Genomic DNA, 16,147 nt, shown 5'->3' with positions numbered 1-16,147 from the left:
TTTCTTCAAATATTCTTTCTGCACCCCCTGTCTTCTTCTGGAACTCCTATTATGTGTATATTGGTACACTTGACAGTGTTGCAGAGATCTCTGAGACTTCATTTTTTTCATTTTTTTTTAGCTCCTCATACTAGAAAATCTTAGTTGATCTAGCTTTAAGTTTGCTGATTTTTTCTTCTGCCTGCTCAAATCTGCTGTTGGACCTCTCTAATGACTTTTTATTTCAGCTATTGTGCTTTTAAACTTCAAACTTTCTATTTGGTTCTTGTTTTATAATTTCCATCTCTTTAATAATATTTTCTATTTGGTGAGACATAATTTCCTTTATTTCTATAGACATGGTTTAGTTCTTTGAACATTTAAAAATAGTTAATGTAGAGTCTTTGTGCAATAAATCCAATATTTGGGCTTCTTCAGGGTTAATTTTCTATTGACTACTTTATTTCCAATGTATGGGATATAATTTTTGTTTCTTTTTGTTGAAAATTAGATATATTTTAATGACATGATATGGCAATGCTTGAAATCAGATTATCTCTCTTTCTAGTATTTGTTGTTATTTAGTGATTTTTCAGAACTAAACCTTTAAAGTCTGTATTTTTTGTCATGTGTGGCCACTGAAGTCTCTGCTTGGTAAAGGTGGTCAGCTGATGATTGAATAGAGATTTCCTTAAATGCCTGGAACCAATAAGTATCCCAGTCTTTGCTGAAGGACTGCCTGTGTGTGTGTGTGTGTGTGTGTGTGTGTGTGTGTGTGTGTGGTGTTGAGGCACACCTTCAACATTCAGCCAAACAGTTAACAACTCTGCTTTAGTCTTCACTTCCTGCTTTCACAGAGCTTCATAGTCAGAGCGAGATCAGAGCTGAGGATCTTCTCAGATCTTTTCTGAGCATACTCCCAGCTACATGTGTGTTCTGGGCATGTGTCCTGGGCATGCATGTGTTCTGCTAGATTTCCCAGGAATATGCCAAAGCTTTTCAAAGTCCTCTCAGGACATCTCATTCCCCAACTTTTAAGCAATTTTAAACAATTGTTATACAATTGCTGATATTTTTTTCTGACAAACACCCCAAAAGAAAAGGCTATTTGTCCTTGGTGTGCTCTGAGTCAGACCAAATAAGACAAGCCTTGTAAGTGGGGTCTCCCAGGGAACCACCAGACAGGTCAAATAATGGCAGTTCTCTGGAAATAGTGTTTAAAAGGTGCTCCAACCCCATGCTGCTCCCTCCAGTGACTGATAGGCTACTGTTTTTACTGTGAATGTAGACTATTGGTTTTCAAGACTACCACAGAACTGGAGAAGATGGGAATAGGGCAAGTTAAGATTCCACACATCTTCCTGTTCTTACAAACTCAGCCATTTTTCTTCAATTATACCTCAATTAAACTGGAAAAAATTCACTTAAATTAACAGAAAAAGACTTCCTGGAATACCGTAAGCTTTTGGTTAATTTCCAGGATTCTGAAAAGTTAATTCTGACCATTTTGCTAGGATTCTCATTGTTTTTATGGGGGAGAGGATTTTAGTGAATCATTTCTCTGCCGTTCCCACCTATTTTTTAATTTTTATGTGAAATGTGTATTTAGGTGCACACTTATAAATGGCTTTTTTAAGAATTTCCAATAGCAGAATTTTTGTCTTTTATCAGAAAGGTAAACTTTTAAATGTACTGTGCTCACAGAAATATTCAGTGTAGCCTCGCTACTTCATTTTACATTTTCTATTCATTATATTTCATTTTTTAATTTTTAAATTATTTTTCAATTAGTCTTTATTCTACCCTTCTCTCTAATAGTTTGAAGCTCTACTTCCTATCTGTATTTTATTGTAAGTTACTGTACACATACATACAAAACATAATAGTATAATAAGTACATACAATTCGATTTCAAGACAATGTTTAAAATGAACAAGAAAACTATTTAAATTATTACAGTATACTTTGGTGACACTATTTTGCAGATAAGACTTAGGGTAACCTTAATAATCAGTGATATTTATTGAGTGGCTACTATACACCAAACAGTATAGGTGCCTTTCATTTGTTGATTAATTTTTTATCTTCACAACTCTATAAGAAATGTCCTATTATTGTCTTTTTATAAATAATGAAATAAACTCAGATAATTTATATAAGGTTCCCAAAGTCACAAAGATTGTAGGTAATAATATCAAGATTCAAGCTTGAGGTTGCCAAATTCCAGAGCCAAAGCTCCATGGATACTCAAATGTGTGTTCTTTTCTATAAAGGTAAAAATGTAAGAGAACAGTTAGTTGGAGGGGCACACGTATTTATAAGAACAGATTGTTCTTATAAGAAAGTTGTCTCTCTTGCTATCTCTTATCTGACACAATTTTAAATATAGAGGAGAGAAAGAAAACATGAAATATAAGAAAGCATCTATGAGGAGGTAAATAGAAATAAAAGCTAGAAGAGTAGAAACAGCTAAAGAACAGCCTGGAAGGAAGGGACAGCTGGGAGAGGATGAGAAGGAAGTCAGAGAGACTGAGAAAGTCAACCTATTTTGACTGAAGGGAACAGATGGAAGATGAGCAAAGACAAAAGGGGCCATGTGGGTAGGTGTCATCAGTTAGAGGGCAAGTAGCTGGAATTTGATCAATCGACAAGAATTTATTTACTGGACTCCTGGGCATAGTGGGAGATACAAAAGAATGCAGAATTATTTTGGGAACTATAATGATGTAGGCAAGACAGATGGCTTGAACTGGGACTTTAATGCTGAAGGAAAAGGCTACAGAGAGAAGGCAGAAAGAAAGAGGTTAAGGCAATCCCCACATAAGCCAGCTTGCATATGAATCTATAATTTTTGTGGGAATGGAAAGAAATAAGTTAGAGAAAATCCTGTAGTTGCTATTGAATCAAAGATAAACGATTTGTAGATGGGTGAAAAAAGATGCCACATCGCCTACCCTTTCCTTTTCTGTTTTTGATAAAATTAAAAGGTCACTAAAGATGTATAAAAACACACCCACACATAATACACATCACAGACAAGGCTTTGCATCATCTTCCCAAATGTAAATATGTCCATTTAGTTAATATTGGGTAGGGCCTAATGCATATTATGAAGATTGATTGGATTGGGCCACCTTAAAAGGAACAAGGAAGTCTTTTTCTGTGGGAGAAAGTTGTAAACAAGACTTAAATGTTGCCTAAGAACATTTAACAATGTAATGAAGATGGATCTCCATTTATAAAAATGAAAGTAAATTAAAATTGGTTGGTGCTAGTGAACGTGGAACCCAGCTCAGAGGCACAAGGAGGAAATGAATTTTCTGGTTAGCCCTCTCGTGTATTATCTGCAATAGACTGTCATATGTGCACTCATTTATTCTAAATTATCTGTTGAGTGCCTTCCATAACAAAAATATTAGCTGCCATGAGTTTTCCTGTACTAGGCTCCTAAATATTTAAATTGATGAATATCCCAATTATAATGATTTGATCTGTATAAATGATATGAATGTATTAAATGATCACATGTACCCCCCAAATGTGTGCATCTATTATATATCAATAAAAAAAATTTAAATTTAATTTTCCCACCAGGGGAGCTGGTAGGAAAGCAGCAGCATGCTCCAGGGAGCCCCGGGCCCAATTCTACTCCAAAGTGGAGATAATTTGCACATAACTATGAATACTTTGGCTAGTTATTTTATTCGTGCATTTGTTTGTCCAATAGATATACACATACACATGACGAACAGCCACAGCCTTGGTAGCATCAGTATTTCAATAGCAATACCCCAAACAATGGCAGGTGGGTTTTGAAATGGCATGGTTGATCTCCTGGAAACCAATTTCAGGTGTGACATTGGTGGGGACCTTTCTGTGACAACAGTGAAGTACTACTTGGAGAATGGCAGCAGTGAGTGCCCTGGTGGACTCTATCCAGGGTACCTGAGGTGAGCAGGGATGGGGCTATTGGTACAAACCCCCTAAGCCTCTGGGCACTATGGTAGTTCACCAAGCCTCAGATAACAGGCACAATTTAACTGCTATCTGGAGAGAACACAGCTATTCAGGGAGTGATCACTCTTTCTTATTCACCCAACAGAGGCCAGTGTCTATGAGGCGGTAAGTAGAAAAGTCTCAATTACCTAAACCCAAGAGGAACTGAACAAACACCCTAGGCTATAGAGAGACACTTCCTCAAATGGGATGAAGGTTCATAGCACGTATACGTTTATATGTAAATGGGTATGTTTACATAGTACATGGAGGTTATCATTTCATTCTTGCCACCAATTAGCTCTGTGGCCATGAACAAGCTGCTTCCTTTCCCTGGTCTTCAGCTTTCTCGTCCACAACATGAAGAAGCTGGGTCTGATGATCTGAGGTCCCTTCCGGCTACAATACTGTGTTAGGATTCCAGATAGGTGCTGCGGATGGCACAACACCTTGCCAACTTCTAATTTTGTTATGTAAAAGCATCAGATTTTCCTCTTCCTTAGGAATTGCCGTGTGAAAATGACCCAACAAATGCAGAATTTACATCTTTCTCAGTCGAAAAAACATAGTGCTCCGTCATCTCCCAACGCTGCCAAGCGCCTGTACAGGAACCTCTCTGAGAAGCTGAAGGGCAGCCACTCTTCATTTGATGAGGCCTATTTCAGAACAAGAACGGATCGGCTGAGCCTCAGAAAGACCTCAGTGGTAACGAAACTCTTTTTATTCTTGTGTTCATTTGATTTGTTCAGTTATGTTTGGGTTTAAGGAGATTCCAAGATATCCACGCTTACTTCAGAAGCCGATGCGTGCAATTCTATAAACGCCGCAATAGAGTCAGGTAAGGCAGGAGCTGCACATACCCGTGTTGTTAGACAAAGTTTGAGTGATGTGAGTTTTTTCCCCTTCCTTTTTATTAACTTCTTTCTCTTACTTTTCCTTCAATTTTTATTTTACTGGTATACAAAAAAGAAAAAAAAAATCTCAAAAATAGCAGTTTGACAAATATGGTGTCTCAGATTAAACAGGCTTTCTGAGAGCTCCAGTGTTCATTCAAATAGTAATATTAATATCATTTACTTATTTCTAGTGTATACCCCACATGGTTTCCAAAGGCATTCAAAACAGAATCCAGGCAAAGAATGCATATATATTACATAATGGGCAAGATGGCAGAGGATCAGGGAGGAAAGGAAAAAGAAAAAAACTAGAAAAAGAATATATATAGTGAGAATAGAAGTAGATAAACCAAAACTTAAGCAAAAACATATATATATTGGGGGGCTAGTTTTGCCTATATATATATTTGCCTGGGTGTGTGTGTATATATATGTGTGTGTGTGTGTGTGTGTGTGTATGTGTATACCTATATTTCGCCTATGCACACACACACACACCCCCCTACAAGAAGTTAAGAAAGAAGTTAAGAACTTTGTCATTACATGTATCTTTTAGTTCTCAGGCAGTCAAAGCAGAAAAGGAAACAAAATTGCTTATAGCATCCCATTACCTGATAACTACAAATATAACAGTCCCACAGGAGAAACGGATATTCTCTTGTTGCTAATTCCTCCAGCCCCTGTAGATGTCATAGTGAATTATGTAACAGCGAATGGCATAAAGAGTGAAATTGAGGATGTTACATTCTCAAATAATAGTTCCTTATATTGGCCCTCAGTAAAAGCTGAAGGCATAATATTAATAACCTTAGCAAGGGTATTTTTGCAAAGGATAATGGCACCATTTGTTTGCTCTTAAAACAGAAATGAGTCCCAGCTTTTCCAGATAGAAGCATGCCAGAGTTTGCCAACAAAAGCTTGAAGGAGGAAATGACTTAAGAGTGAGAGTAAATATGGCACATGAGAAATTAGAAATACTAAGAATCAAAAACAAATACACAACTGTGGACAGGGCAGCATTTTAACTTTGAACTCATTTGTTTTCTAATATGTTTTCTCATTCCAAACTTATCTTCTGGGAGGGCTTGGCTGTGGTTAAGTTGCAGCATCAGAGGCTCTTCAGCTTAGCAAACTGTGGACAAAATACTTTACCATTCAGCAGATTGTCTTGTAGCAAAGAGAACTGCATACCAAAATAGCTTCATCCCCTGGGTCCCCATTGTCAAAATAAGCATTTGCATAACCACTTTGTATTTTCCTCAAATTCCAATTTTGTGTTATGTATTCAGCTAAAACCTACCTGCAGCCTTTGATAGGAAAAAACAATTTTGATGAAACTAGAAATAAAACTTGCCCACCTAAACATTTGAGCACTGAAGACTTCTCATGTTAATCAGGTGACCCCTATGCTAGGTCAAAACCAATGGTATTTCAACATTTTTAAAGACCAAGCAACACTTGAGGGAAGGTTCCAGATAGATATGTAAATAATATGTGCTCTAATCTTCTCCCATGAGCTACAGAAATATGTATTTGAGAGAATTCCAGAGCTCTTCTACTCTGTTTACTATTAATCCTTTGAAAGAAGTTTTCCAAGGAACCATATTGTCTTTGGCTATTGTTTTCTATTGCTGATTTGCATTCCATAAACATTCATGTATTAAAGGTTCTGAGAAGTCCTACAGGGAAATACCAGGGTAACTTGGTTTAATCCAATGTTTACCCAATTTATTTCACCACATGCTATTTTCCTCATAGAACACCTTCATGGAACATAGCTAGACTTCAATGACCCATAGAACAGTATTCTTCAGAAGCCTACTTTGAGAAAAGCTGATTTTTATTCTTATCTGCAGCCTATCCATGCTGTGCTGTATTGTCTCAATGCATCTAAATGTACTATCTAAGCAGTGCCTATTAGAAATGATGTAGGGAGGGTCTTGGACTTTGGAGACCTAGGGATAAATTGTAGTTATACCACTTGTAAGTGGGTATGCAGTCCCTGAAGCACCACTCTTCAAAATTTAAAATACCTAAGCCACAAAGACACAGTGGTCCATGAAACCGTGCTAATCTGGTTTTACTTTTCTGCTCCAGAATTTCCAGGGCAATGAAGCCATGTTTGAGGCAGTTGAGCAGCAGGACATGGATGCTGTGCAGATCCTCCTGTATCAGTACACACCAGAAGAACTAGATCTCAACACGCCCAACAGCGAGGGGCTGACGCCCCTGGATATTGCCATTATGACCAACAATGTGCCCATTGCGAGGATTCTTCTGAGGACAGGGGCCCGAGAAAGTCCACACTGTAAGTAAACCTGAGAATAAATGCATAGACTACAAAAGCTAGACTTCAGCTTTATGTCACCAAAATAGCCATTGCTGATGTTCACAGCAGGAATGGTTGACTAAGCATAGGCTCTGAAATCCTTTACATGTTTTCATGGACTATCATGCACATAGTGATGGTGTTTATCAGTCTGAGCAGCAAGTTGTATTATAAATAGAATATGCTGAATGGCATTGAAAAGGAGCCTGAAAACAAGTTCCTCCTAAGAATTTTATCCTGACCTTTAAAATATGTCAGATATACCAAGTAAGGATATAGAATAGGAGGTATACATAGAAAAAGAATGAGCATTTGTGTTTATGTCTCTTTTTGTGAGCATTTGTGTTTATGTATCCACAGTCAGTGTAGAATGAGCATTTGTGTTTATGTATCCACAGTCAGTGTAGTAGTTTCCTTCCTTCCTTCATTCATTCGACAAACACTGAGTGCAGGGCACTGTTCTAGGTGCTAGGTGAACAAGAAAAAAGCCCCTATTCTTATAGAACTTACATACTGGTGGGGGAGACATCCAGTATGCAAGTAAATAGATAAAATATAAACTCAAATAGTTATAAATGTTATGAAGAAAACAAAATGGATAATGACTAGAAATTGATGAGAAAGGGACTATTTTAAATAGGATTGGTACCTGTTGACCAACCTTTCCCCATACTCTTTCCTCCCCAGTCCCTGGTAACCACTATTCTACTCTCTGCTTCTATAATATCAACTCATTCTATATATGAATGAGATCATGCCATATTTTGTCTTTCTGTGCTGCTTGGCTTATTTCACTTAATCTGATGTCCTCCAGGTCCATCCATGTTGTTGCAAATAGCAGGATTTCATTCTTTTTTGTGGCTGATTAATGTTCCACTGTGTATAGATAACCTACATATAACCACATTTTCTTTAGCTATTCATCTGTTGGTGGATGCTTGGAATCTGTTGATTCCATGACTTGGCTATTGTGAATAGTCCACAATAAACACAGGAGTGCAGATATCCCTTGGACATTCCGATTTCATTCCCTTTGGATATATATCCCAGTAGCAAGATTGCTGGATCATATGGTTGTTCTATTTTTTTAAAAATCATATCAGTAATATAGCTTTTTTATTTCAGAATATTACGGGGGTATAAATGCTTTGGTTACATCTACTGCCTTTGCACCACCCAAGTCAGAGCTACAGGTGGGCCCAACCCCCAGACATCACGTGCTATACCCATTAGGTGGGAATTTACCCATGGTTGTTCTATTTTTAATTTTGACAATTGATAGGAGAAATAACTTCTAGTGTTTTGTTGCACAGTAGGGTGATGATGGTTAAAGTAAGGTATTATATATTATTAATACAAAATAGCTAGATAGAGGTTTTTGAATGTTCTCACCACAAAGAAATAATAAGTGCATGAGGTGATAGACACAATTAATACAATGACATGATCATCATACAGCATATATGTATATAAAATACCAAATTGTGCCCCACAAATATGTGCAATTATAATGTGTCAATTTAAAAATAAATAAATAAATAGGGTTGGGCAAGAACAGCCTCTTTGATATGACATATGAGTTAAGTTCTAGATGCTATAAGGAAATGAGTCATGCCTATAATCCTAGCACTCTGAGGCTGAGGCGGGAGGATCACTTGAGGTCAGGAGTTCAAGACCACCCTGAGCAAGAGCGAGACCCCATCTCTACTAAAAATAGAAAAAAAATAGCCAGGCAGCGTGGCATACACCTGTAGTCCCAGCTACTTGGGAGGCTCACTTGAGCCCAGGAGTTTGAGGTTACTGTGAGCTAGGCTGATACAATGGCACTCTAGCCCGGGGAACAGAGAGAGACCCTATCTAAAAAAAAAAGAGAGAGAGAGAAAGAAAGAAATGAGTCATAGTCATGAAAAGATATGGGGATCAAATTCTGGGCAGAGTGAACAGCAAACACAAAGGTGCTGAGGCAGGCAGAAATGAGACTGACATATTGGAAGAACAAGAAGGGCAATGTGTCTGGAGCAAAGTAGCACAGGGGAGAATGGTGGCTGAGGAAGAAGTAACCAGGAGCAGATTGTAGGACCTTGAGACGATAGTGAGTGTTTAGCTTTGATTGTTGAGTATGCTGGGAAGGTAGGAGAGCAGTTTAGGCAGGTGCATGACATATTCTGTTTTATATCAAAAGATCACTACAGTGCTCTGTGGAGACTTGACAATTGTGAGGCAATTGTGCAACTGGGAAGACCAGTTAGGAGCCTATTTCAGTGGTCCAGGAGATGGATAGCAGTTGCTTAGACTAGCATGACAGTGATGTTGAGCAGTGGTAGAATTCTGGATATGTTTTTTAACAGCTTTATTAAGATATAATTCATATATCATACAATTTACCCATTTAAAGTATATAAGTCAATGGTTTTTAGAGAATAAATTTATATATATATGCACAGAGTTGGGCAACTATCACTACAGTCAATTTTAGAACTTCCTCACCCCAAAACAAACCCTATGCCCTTTAGTTGTCACTCCTCAACCTCCCTACTCCTCTCAGCCCTAGGCAACCACACTAATGTAATTTCTCTTTTGATAAATTTGCCTATTCTAGATATTTCCTATAAGGGAATCATATAACATGTAGTCTTTTGCGACTGGCTTCTTTCTGAATGTATTTTGAAATAGAGCTGATAGTACTTGCCTTGGGGCCAAGGACAGACCCTGCCCAGGAACGGATGGGATAATAGCATGTGGCACTCCCCTGTGCCAGGCGCTATTCTGAGCACTTTACATGTATTGACTCCTTTAATCCTCACAACAACTTTATGAGGTAGGTACTCACATTCCCCTTGGTGCAAACTCTCTGACCCAATGACCACAATGGCTCTGAGCCACCGTTTTTATGTTTCCTAAAAGAAAAAAGTAAACTCATCAAACTGTTAGTCTCACTAATACTGATTCACTTACTTCCAAGTGGTGAGACCCAGAAGGCTGAAAGAGAAGCAAGCAAATATATAATTAGAGGTCACATCTCTGCTCCTCAATTTCATAAACCACTACCACCCAAAGACTAGGTACAGAGGCAGATCCTTATATCAGAAAATTCTTTATTTTAAAAATGCTTAGCTCACCACATCCATGTCAGAGAGAGTAAGGATTTGTGTTCAGTAGGATTTGAGCTCTTCCAAAGAGCTCCACAGTCAAAGTGCTGCTCCTTTTTAGTGGAACTGGAAGATTTGGAGGGATGGGCAAATACGGATGAAATAAATTGAAAAGGCATCTTTGCTGCCTTCTGATTTATTCTGCAATAATGTCTCTCCCAAAGATCCAGTTAGAGAGGGGTGGAGAGAGAATCAGAGGGTCTGAACATGGAGAATGCAGACTGAGCTCCATTCTATAGGAACAAGGAGACCATTCATCCACATGTTGCCATGGCCATCCTGCACAGGGCTGGATGAAACATTAGTCCTACTTACCTGAGACGCTACAAAGAATTCTGCATTTTCCATGAAAACAGTAAGACGCCGAACCTCCCAAAACCCCCTGTGCATAATTAAACCTCCATAAAAGAACTCAAGTACTAAATATCTAGTTAAACCAAAAGCAAATTTGTTTAAGAGATCCCTGGTTTTCCTTGTTCCCTCTGGGATGATAACTGTGTTACCATCACAAAGTTGTAAAGAACAGACAGTGGGAGATAAAGCCAGGTTTCAGTCTCCAGGAAATACGACACCTAAGTCACCTTGGCCACCCAAGAAGTCAAATGGATAGCATCACACATGTGAAAAAAATGGCAAAGGAATATTGATTGAGTCCCTATGCAGTTTCCACATACATTATCTCTGGTTTTCACACTAACCCTGTAGTATGATGTTATAACTCCACTTCAAAGACGAGGAATGTGCAAAATTCTGAGAAATTAAGTGACTGGGCAGAGGTCACACACCCAGCAAATGAATAGGGATGTCAAGGGCACAAGCCCAAGTCTGTGGGACATGAATACCTGGGATCCTTCCGCACCAATTCACTGCCTTTCCAAATTACCAGTATGGAGGGCTATGGCCACTGGTTCCCCGCATCTTTCCCTTTCTACCGTTTGATAAAATCCTATGGTGTATTTCTTTGTTCTAGTCTGTGCACTCAGGTGTTGGTCCTGTTGGAGAGAGGCAGGATAGAACACGATGTTTTGGGGGATTTTTAATTCACTTTATAGATCAAGTAGGAAAGAAACAGAATTGCTTCTGTGCATGACTATGAGCCAACCTATGAGAAAAACCGCAGTGTGTTGGCCAGGAGCAGATAAGCAAACACCTGCTGCAAACTGCTCCCCAGAAGCTGAAGAGGAAGGATAGAAGAGAAGGAAAGTAATGATGATGACTCAAGTTCTTAGAGTATTTTACACATACAACAATGCTTTTGTCTGCATCATCTGACCTGATCCTCACAACTGGCTTGTGAGGTGGGAGTTATTTTCCTCATTTTTATCAATGAAGAAACAGGAATTTGAACAGCCAAATAGTTCACCCAACACAACAAAACTAATATGTGGTGAGGTCATGATTTGAATCCAAATCTTCAGCATTTAAATGCTTTAGTGTTTGTGGGAATGCTTTGCCACACTCACTGTTGGCAGAATAGATGCTCAATCCTTCTGTGGCTCCCATCTGTTCTTCTTCTAATGATGGTCAAGTACGTATCTCAAACATAGAGTTTCTAATAAGCTTAATTTTATCGCTTTCCTTTCCCTGTGCTGTCCCTTCTGAAAACTAACCCAATACTCTTCTCACAATGCCAAACAAGGTTCCTAACACAATTCGGAAGAAAGTCCTCTGTTATTCTCCCCATTTCTTAACAAAAATCATGACGACACAGATGGGTTTAAGGACTTGACTCCCAAGTTACTGGTCAAGCCTGTCTTCCTGTCTTTAGCCCTTCAACCACAGAGCTATATGGAGGTGTTTTTTATGCACATGGCTTGAAACTCAACCACGTACATTTCTTTATTGATAGCAAAAGTCTCAGATGCACCCATCCAGACATGCACACTGCTCTGAGATTAAATATATATATATAAATATATATTTATAAATATATATTTATATAAAAATATTATATTTATCATATAATTATTTATATTATATTATATTATTATATATTATAATATTATATATTATATTATTTATATATAAATATATATTTATATATAATATATATTTATATATAAATACATATATATTAATATATATAAATATATATATAGGAACCTGCCTACTCATTAGATGAATCCACTATCTTTATTCAGCACCGTTTTTCTGTTCTTCCCACCTTTAGGCAAACAGCAAAAAGTAACACCCATCCCTTGCAGAAGAAAACATCAGCCATCATTGAAGTAGAATCCCAAGCACTTCCTTGCAGAGGGGTGTGCTGAGCTTAGGAAACAGGCATGGAACCTGAGGGGACCGCAACTAGGGAAGGCAGCGTGCAGAGGCAGCACAGGACGCCCGTGGCTGTGCCATGGATCCTTTCGTACACTTAGGATCCCAGTTGCTGTGACTGATGCACAATTGAAATAACTGCTATCGAAGAAAGACTCGCTGTGTATAAAAGCCCCCAGTCATAAACCCCTCCCTTTTTCTGACTAACTCATATCCTGCCCCCACCCTAAAATCACAGTTCAACAGTCTCCAGGAGGAATTTGCTGAATCATCAACGAGGGCCTTGCCTTTCCGAGGCTGCCACTTATTTGGCATCACAGAGGCCCTGTAAACAGAAATTGTAAAGAAAACAGCTCTTTGGGGATGCCTACCATGTGCAAGTCTGGTCACTCATGCGGATTTTTGTCTCATGCTGACCCTAATACCTAGTACATAGTAGGTGCTCAGAAAATTTTAGTTGACATTTTCGCCTTTGTGATAGCCCCATCTATGCCACTGGACATCACACATATTGAGCTTTAGTGTGCACACACACACGTTCATTATGTGTGTTGTGGACATGCATGTGTGCACACACAATGTATGGGGGAAGAAAACCTTTAAATCCGGGTGCGGTGGCTCATGCCTGTAATCCTAGCACCCTGGGAGGCCAAGGCAGGTGGATCATTTGAGCTCAGGAGTTCAAGACCAGCCTGAGCAAGAGCGAGACCCCATCTCTGCCAAAAATAGAAAAAATTAGCCGGGCATGGTGGCGCATGCCTGTAATCTCAGCTACTCGGGAGGCTGAGGCAGGAGGATCGCTTGAGGCCAGGAGTTTGAGGTTGCTATGAGCTAGGCTGATGCCACGGCACTCTAGCCAGGGCAACAGAGTGAGACTCTGTCTCAAAAAAAAAAAAAACTTTAAATCTTTTAGTAACTTAAACTTTGGGGCATTTTTTGTTGTTGCTGCTGTTGTTGTTGTTTTCCAGGCACTGCTGCAGGATTTGGTTATAGATATAGGCTGTTTATTTTTATTTTTGCACTGTTTAGTAATATGGACTGGTAAGAGTGGTTGAAGATGCCTCAGTTTTAGTCTTTCTGCCTACCCCCTCAGCTGCATTCTCCATCTCTCTGGGCCCTCTCCTCTCTCTCTGCATTTCTTGGGAATGCCTCCCTCTCACCTTCTCTCAGATGCCGCTTGTGGAGCTAGGAAGTGTCACCCAGAATTTGTCATGTCCAGTTACTTGATGAAATGTGAATGCAGAGTTGCTGTCATTCAAGTACGGTGCAGACAGCAAGGCTATAACTTTGGCAGCCTTGTCAGGATGCACCACTTGTTTCTGCAGTAGTCAGGGGTTCATGTTGGTGCTGGGACTGGTTCAGGCCATGTCTAAGAGGTGTGACTGTAAACTAATGAGGCTGGCTTTATGTAAACAAACACGCTCTAAAGTCTACAATCCAAGCGAATGTTATCCTTCAACATGGTCCTCCTGGGAGACCCCACACTTGCTCCAACAGTGCTGCCATTGCTCTGAACACTTTTGGAATTGTCCTCTGAGTTGGTTTATGAGAAAATCTGACTCGTTGCTTAGAGTCACACCTGATTTTTGTTCCAAAACAGCATTGCCCAGCGTCGTCACTCTCTATGTTCAACAGACTTGGCCTCAAATAATTTAGAGAAGTTTCCTGAAATCAAATCCACCCTCAAAGGCCAAAGATTTACAGCCATTAAGAATATGTATAGAATGAGCCTTAGACAGGTCTCTAGAATAAGCCCCAAATATTTTTATCTGTTCGTTAAAATTGGAGTATAGATCTTCACCCTGACTTTCAAACCTGTTCCTCAAACCTTATCTTATACTGACCACCCTTCCCCCACACCGGCCTCCATTCTGTTCCTTGAATGTGCCCAGCTACCTTATCACTGAGCTTTTGTGCTAGCCATTCCCTCTACTTGGAATGCTTGAATGCTTTTAATCTTGATCATTACCCGGCCAGCTCCTTCTTAACATTTGTATTTCAACTTAAATGTGACATCTTCAAGAGAGACCTTCTCTGGCCACCAACTCCAAAATCTAAAAGGTCACTTTCTAATCACATCACTCCACTGTCATTTTCTGCACAGCACTTATCACATTTTTCTCAACGATTTTATTTGCTTATTTTCTGCCTCCCAACCTTAGAATGTAAACTCCAGAAGAACAGGATCCATCTGTCTCATTCATCACTGACTTCCCAGCAAATAGGAGGCACTCAATAAATGCTTGTTTAATTGAACTGAATGAATTCCAAGCCTATTTCTTTTGAATAGTATGAATATATTATTTCTTATGAAGGGAATGATTTTACTAAATATCAACTGCATTGACTTTTTTTATGTTTCCAAATAACTGTTTAAACATTAGGTGGCCACAGTCTAAGTTCCAGTCACCTGTTCTTCACAAGTTGGTAGTTCTATTTTCTTGATTTTTTAATTCTAAAATATTTAATTGGCAGATAAAATTTGAATGTATTCAAATATATTCAAACATGTTATGATTTGATATGTACATATACTGTGTAATGATTATCACAATCAAATTAATTAAAACATCTATCACCACCCATGCTGAACATTAGTTCTTCAGAACTTATTCATCTTATAACCAGAAAGGTTGTACCTTTTGATCAATATCTTCCATGTTCCCGACTCTCAGCCCATGGCAATTATCATTCTACTCTTTACTTTTATGAGTTTGACTTTTTTAGATTCCACATACAGTATTTATCTTTCTGTGCCTGGTTTATTTTACCTTGAATAATATCCTCCAGAGGTTCATCCATGTTGTTGTAAATAGCAGGATTTCCTTCTTTTGATAGTCATCTTTTCTTTCCTTTGTTCTTTTTTAATTCTTAAATATACATACAACACAAAATATCTTCTCCCTGTCAAAAATTGAAACATTATAAAGTTAAAAGATGTTTTTGACAGCCCACTCAATGCATCCCTAAATAGATATTTCTCATGCACACACAGTCTAGATTACCTTCCCTAAATTCCGCCAATTTAACCATTGCCATAAGTTTAGAGAGTGTCCAGATTTTTCCCTATAAGTTTTAACACACAACACACACAACAACAACAGCAGCAGCAGAAAAAAAAAATAATTTGGTGCAGCTTTTAAAGTAATCCTTAGCAGAGGCTAAAAATTAAATTCTTGAAGTCAGAGAAGTCTGGTTTCAAATCCTGCATCTGACATTTTGTAGTTATTGGAAAATTCCTTAACCTCTCTGGGACTGTGTTTCTTCATTTGTGAAATGGAGATAATAATTGTTTCTACTTGTATTACTTATACAAGTTTAGCTACACAAAAACAGCAACTGAAAATCACAAAGTTTCTGTGGGTCAGGAATCTGGGAAAGGCTTTAGCTAGACAGTTTGGATAACATGAGATTGCTGTCATGTTAAGGCTTGTTTGAGCTGGAGGATCCCCTTCCAAGCTTACTCACAGTGGCTATTGGAGCCAGCCCTGCCTGCTTTGCTACATGGGCCTCTATTCCTGGCT

At 38.6% G+C, this 16,147-nt stretch overlaps 1 protein-coding gene across 1 annotated transcript in view; it reads left to right on the top strand.

Annotated features, from left to right (window-relative positions):
* The window catches only part of ANKFN1 (ankyrin repeat and fibronectin type III domain containing 1), a 268,470-nt gene that overhangs the window by 119,266 nt on the left and 133,057 nt on the right, over positions 1–16,147 (top strand). Inside the window, exons 4-5 of the mRNA XM_012736042.3 lie at positions 4,479–4,680; positions 6,969–7,179. Coding sequence (XP_012591496.2) covers positions 4,479–4,680; positions 6,969–7,179 — 413 coding nt within the window. The remainder of the gene's footprint in view (positions 1–4,478; positions 4,681–6,968; positions 7,180–16,147) is intronic.

This window comes from Microcebus murinus, chromosome 18 (assembly GCF_040939455.1).
Source record: "Microcebus murinus isolate Inina chromosome 18, M.murinus_Inina_mat1.0, whole genome shotgun sequence".
Lineage (NCBI taxonomy): Eukaryota > Metazoa > Chordata > Mammalia > Primates > Cheirogaleidae > Microcebus > Microcebus murinus.
This window is presented reverse-complemented; position numbering and strand designations above follow the sequence as displayed.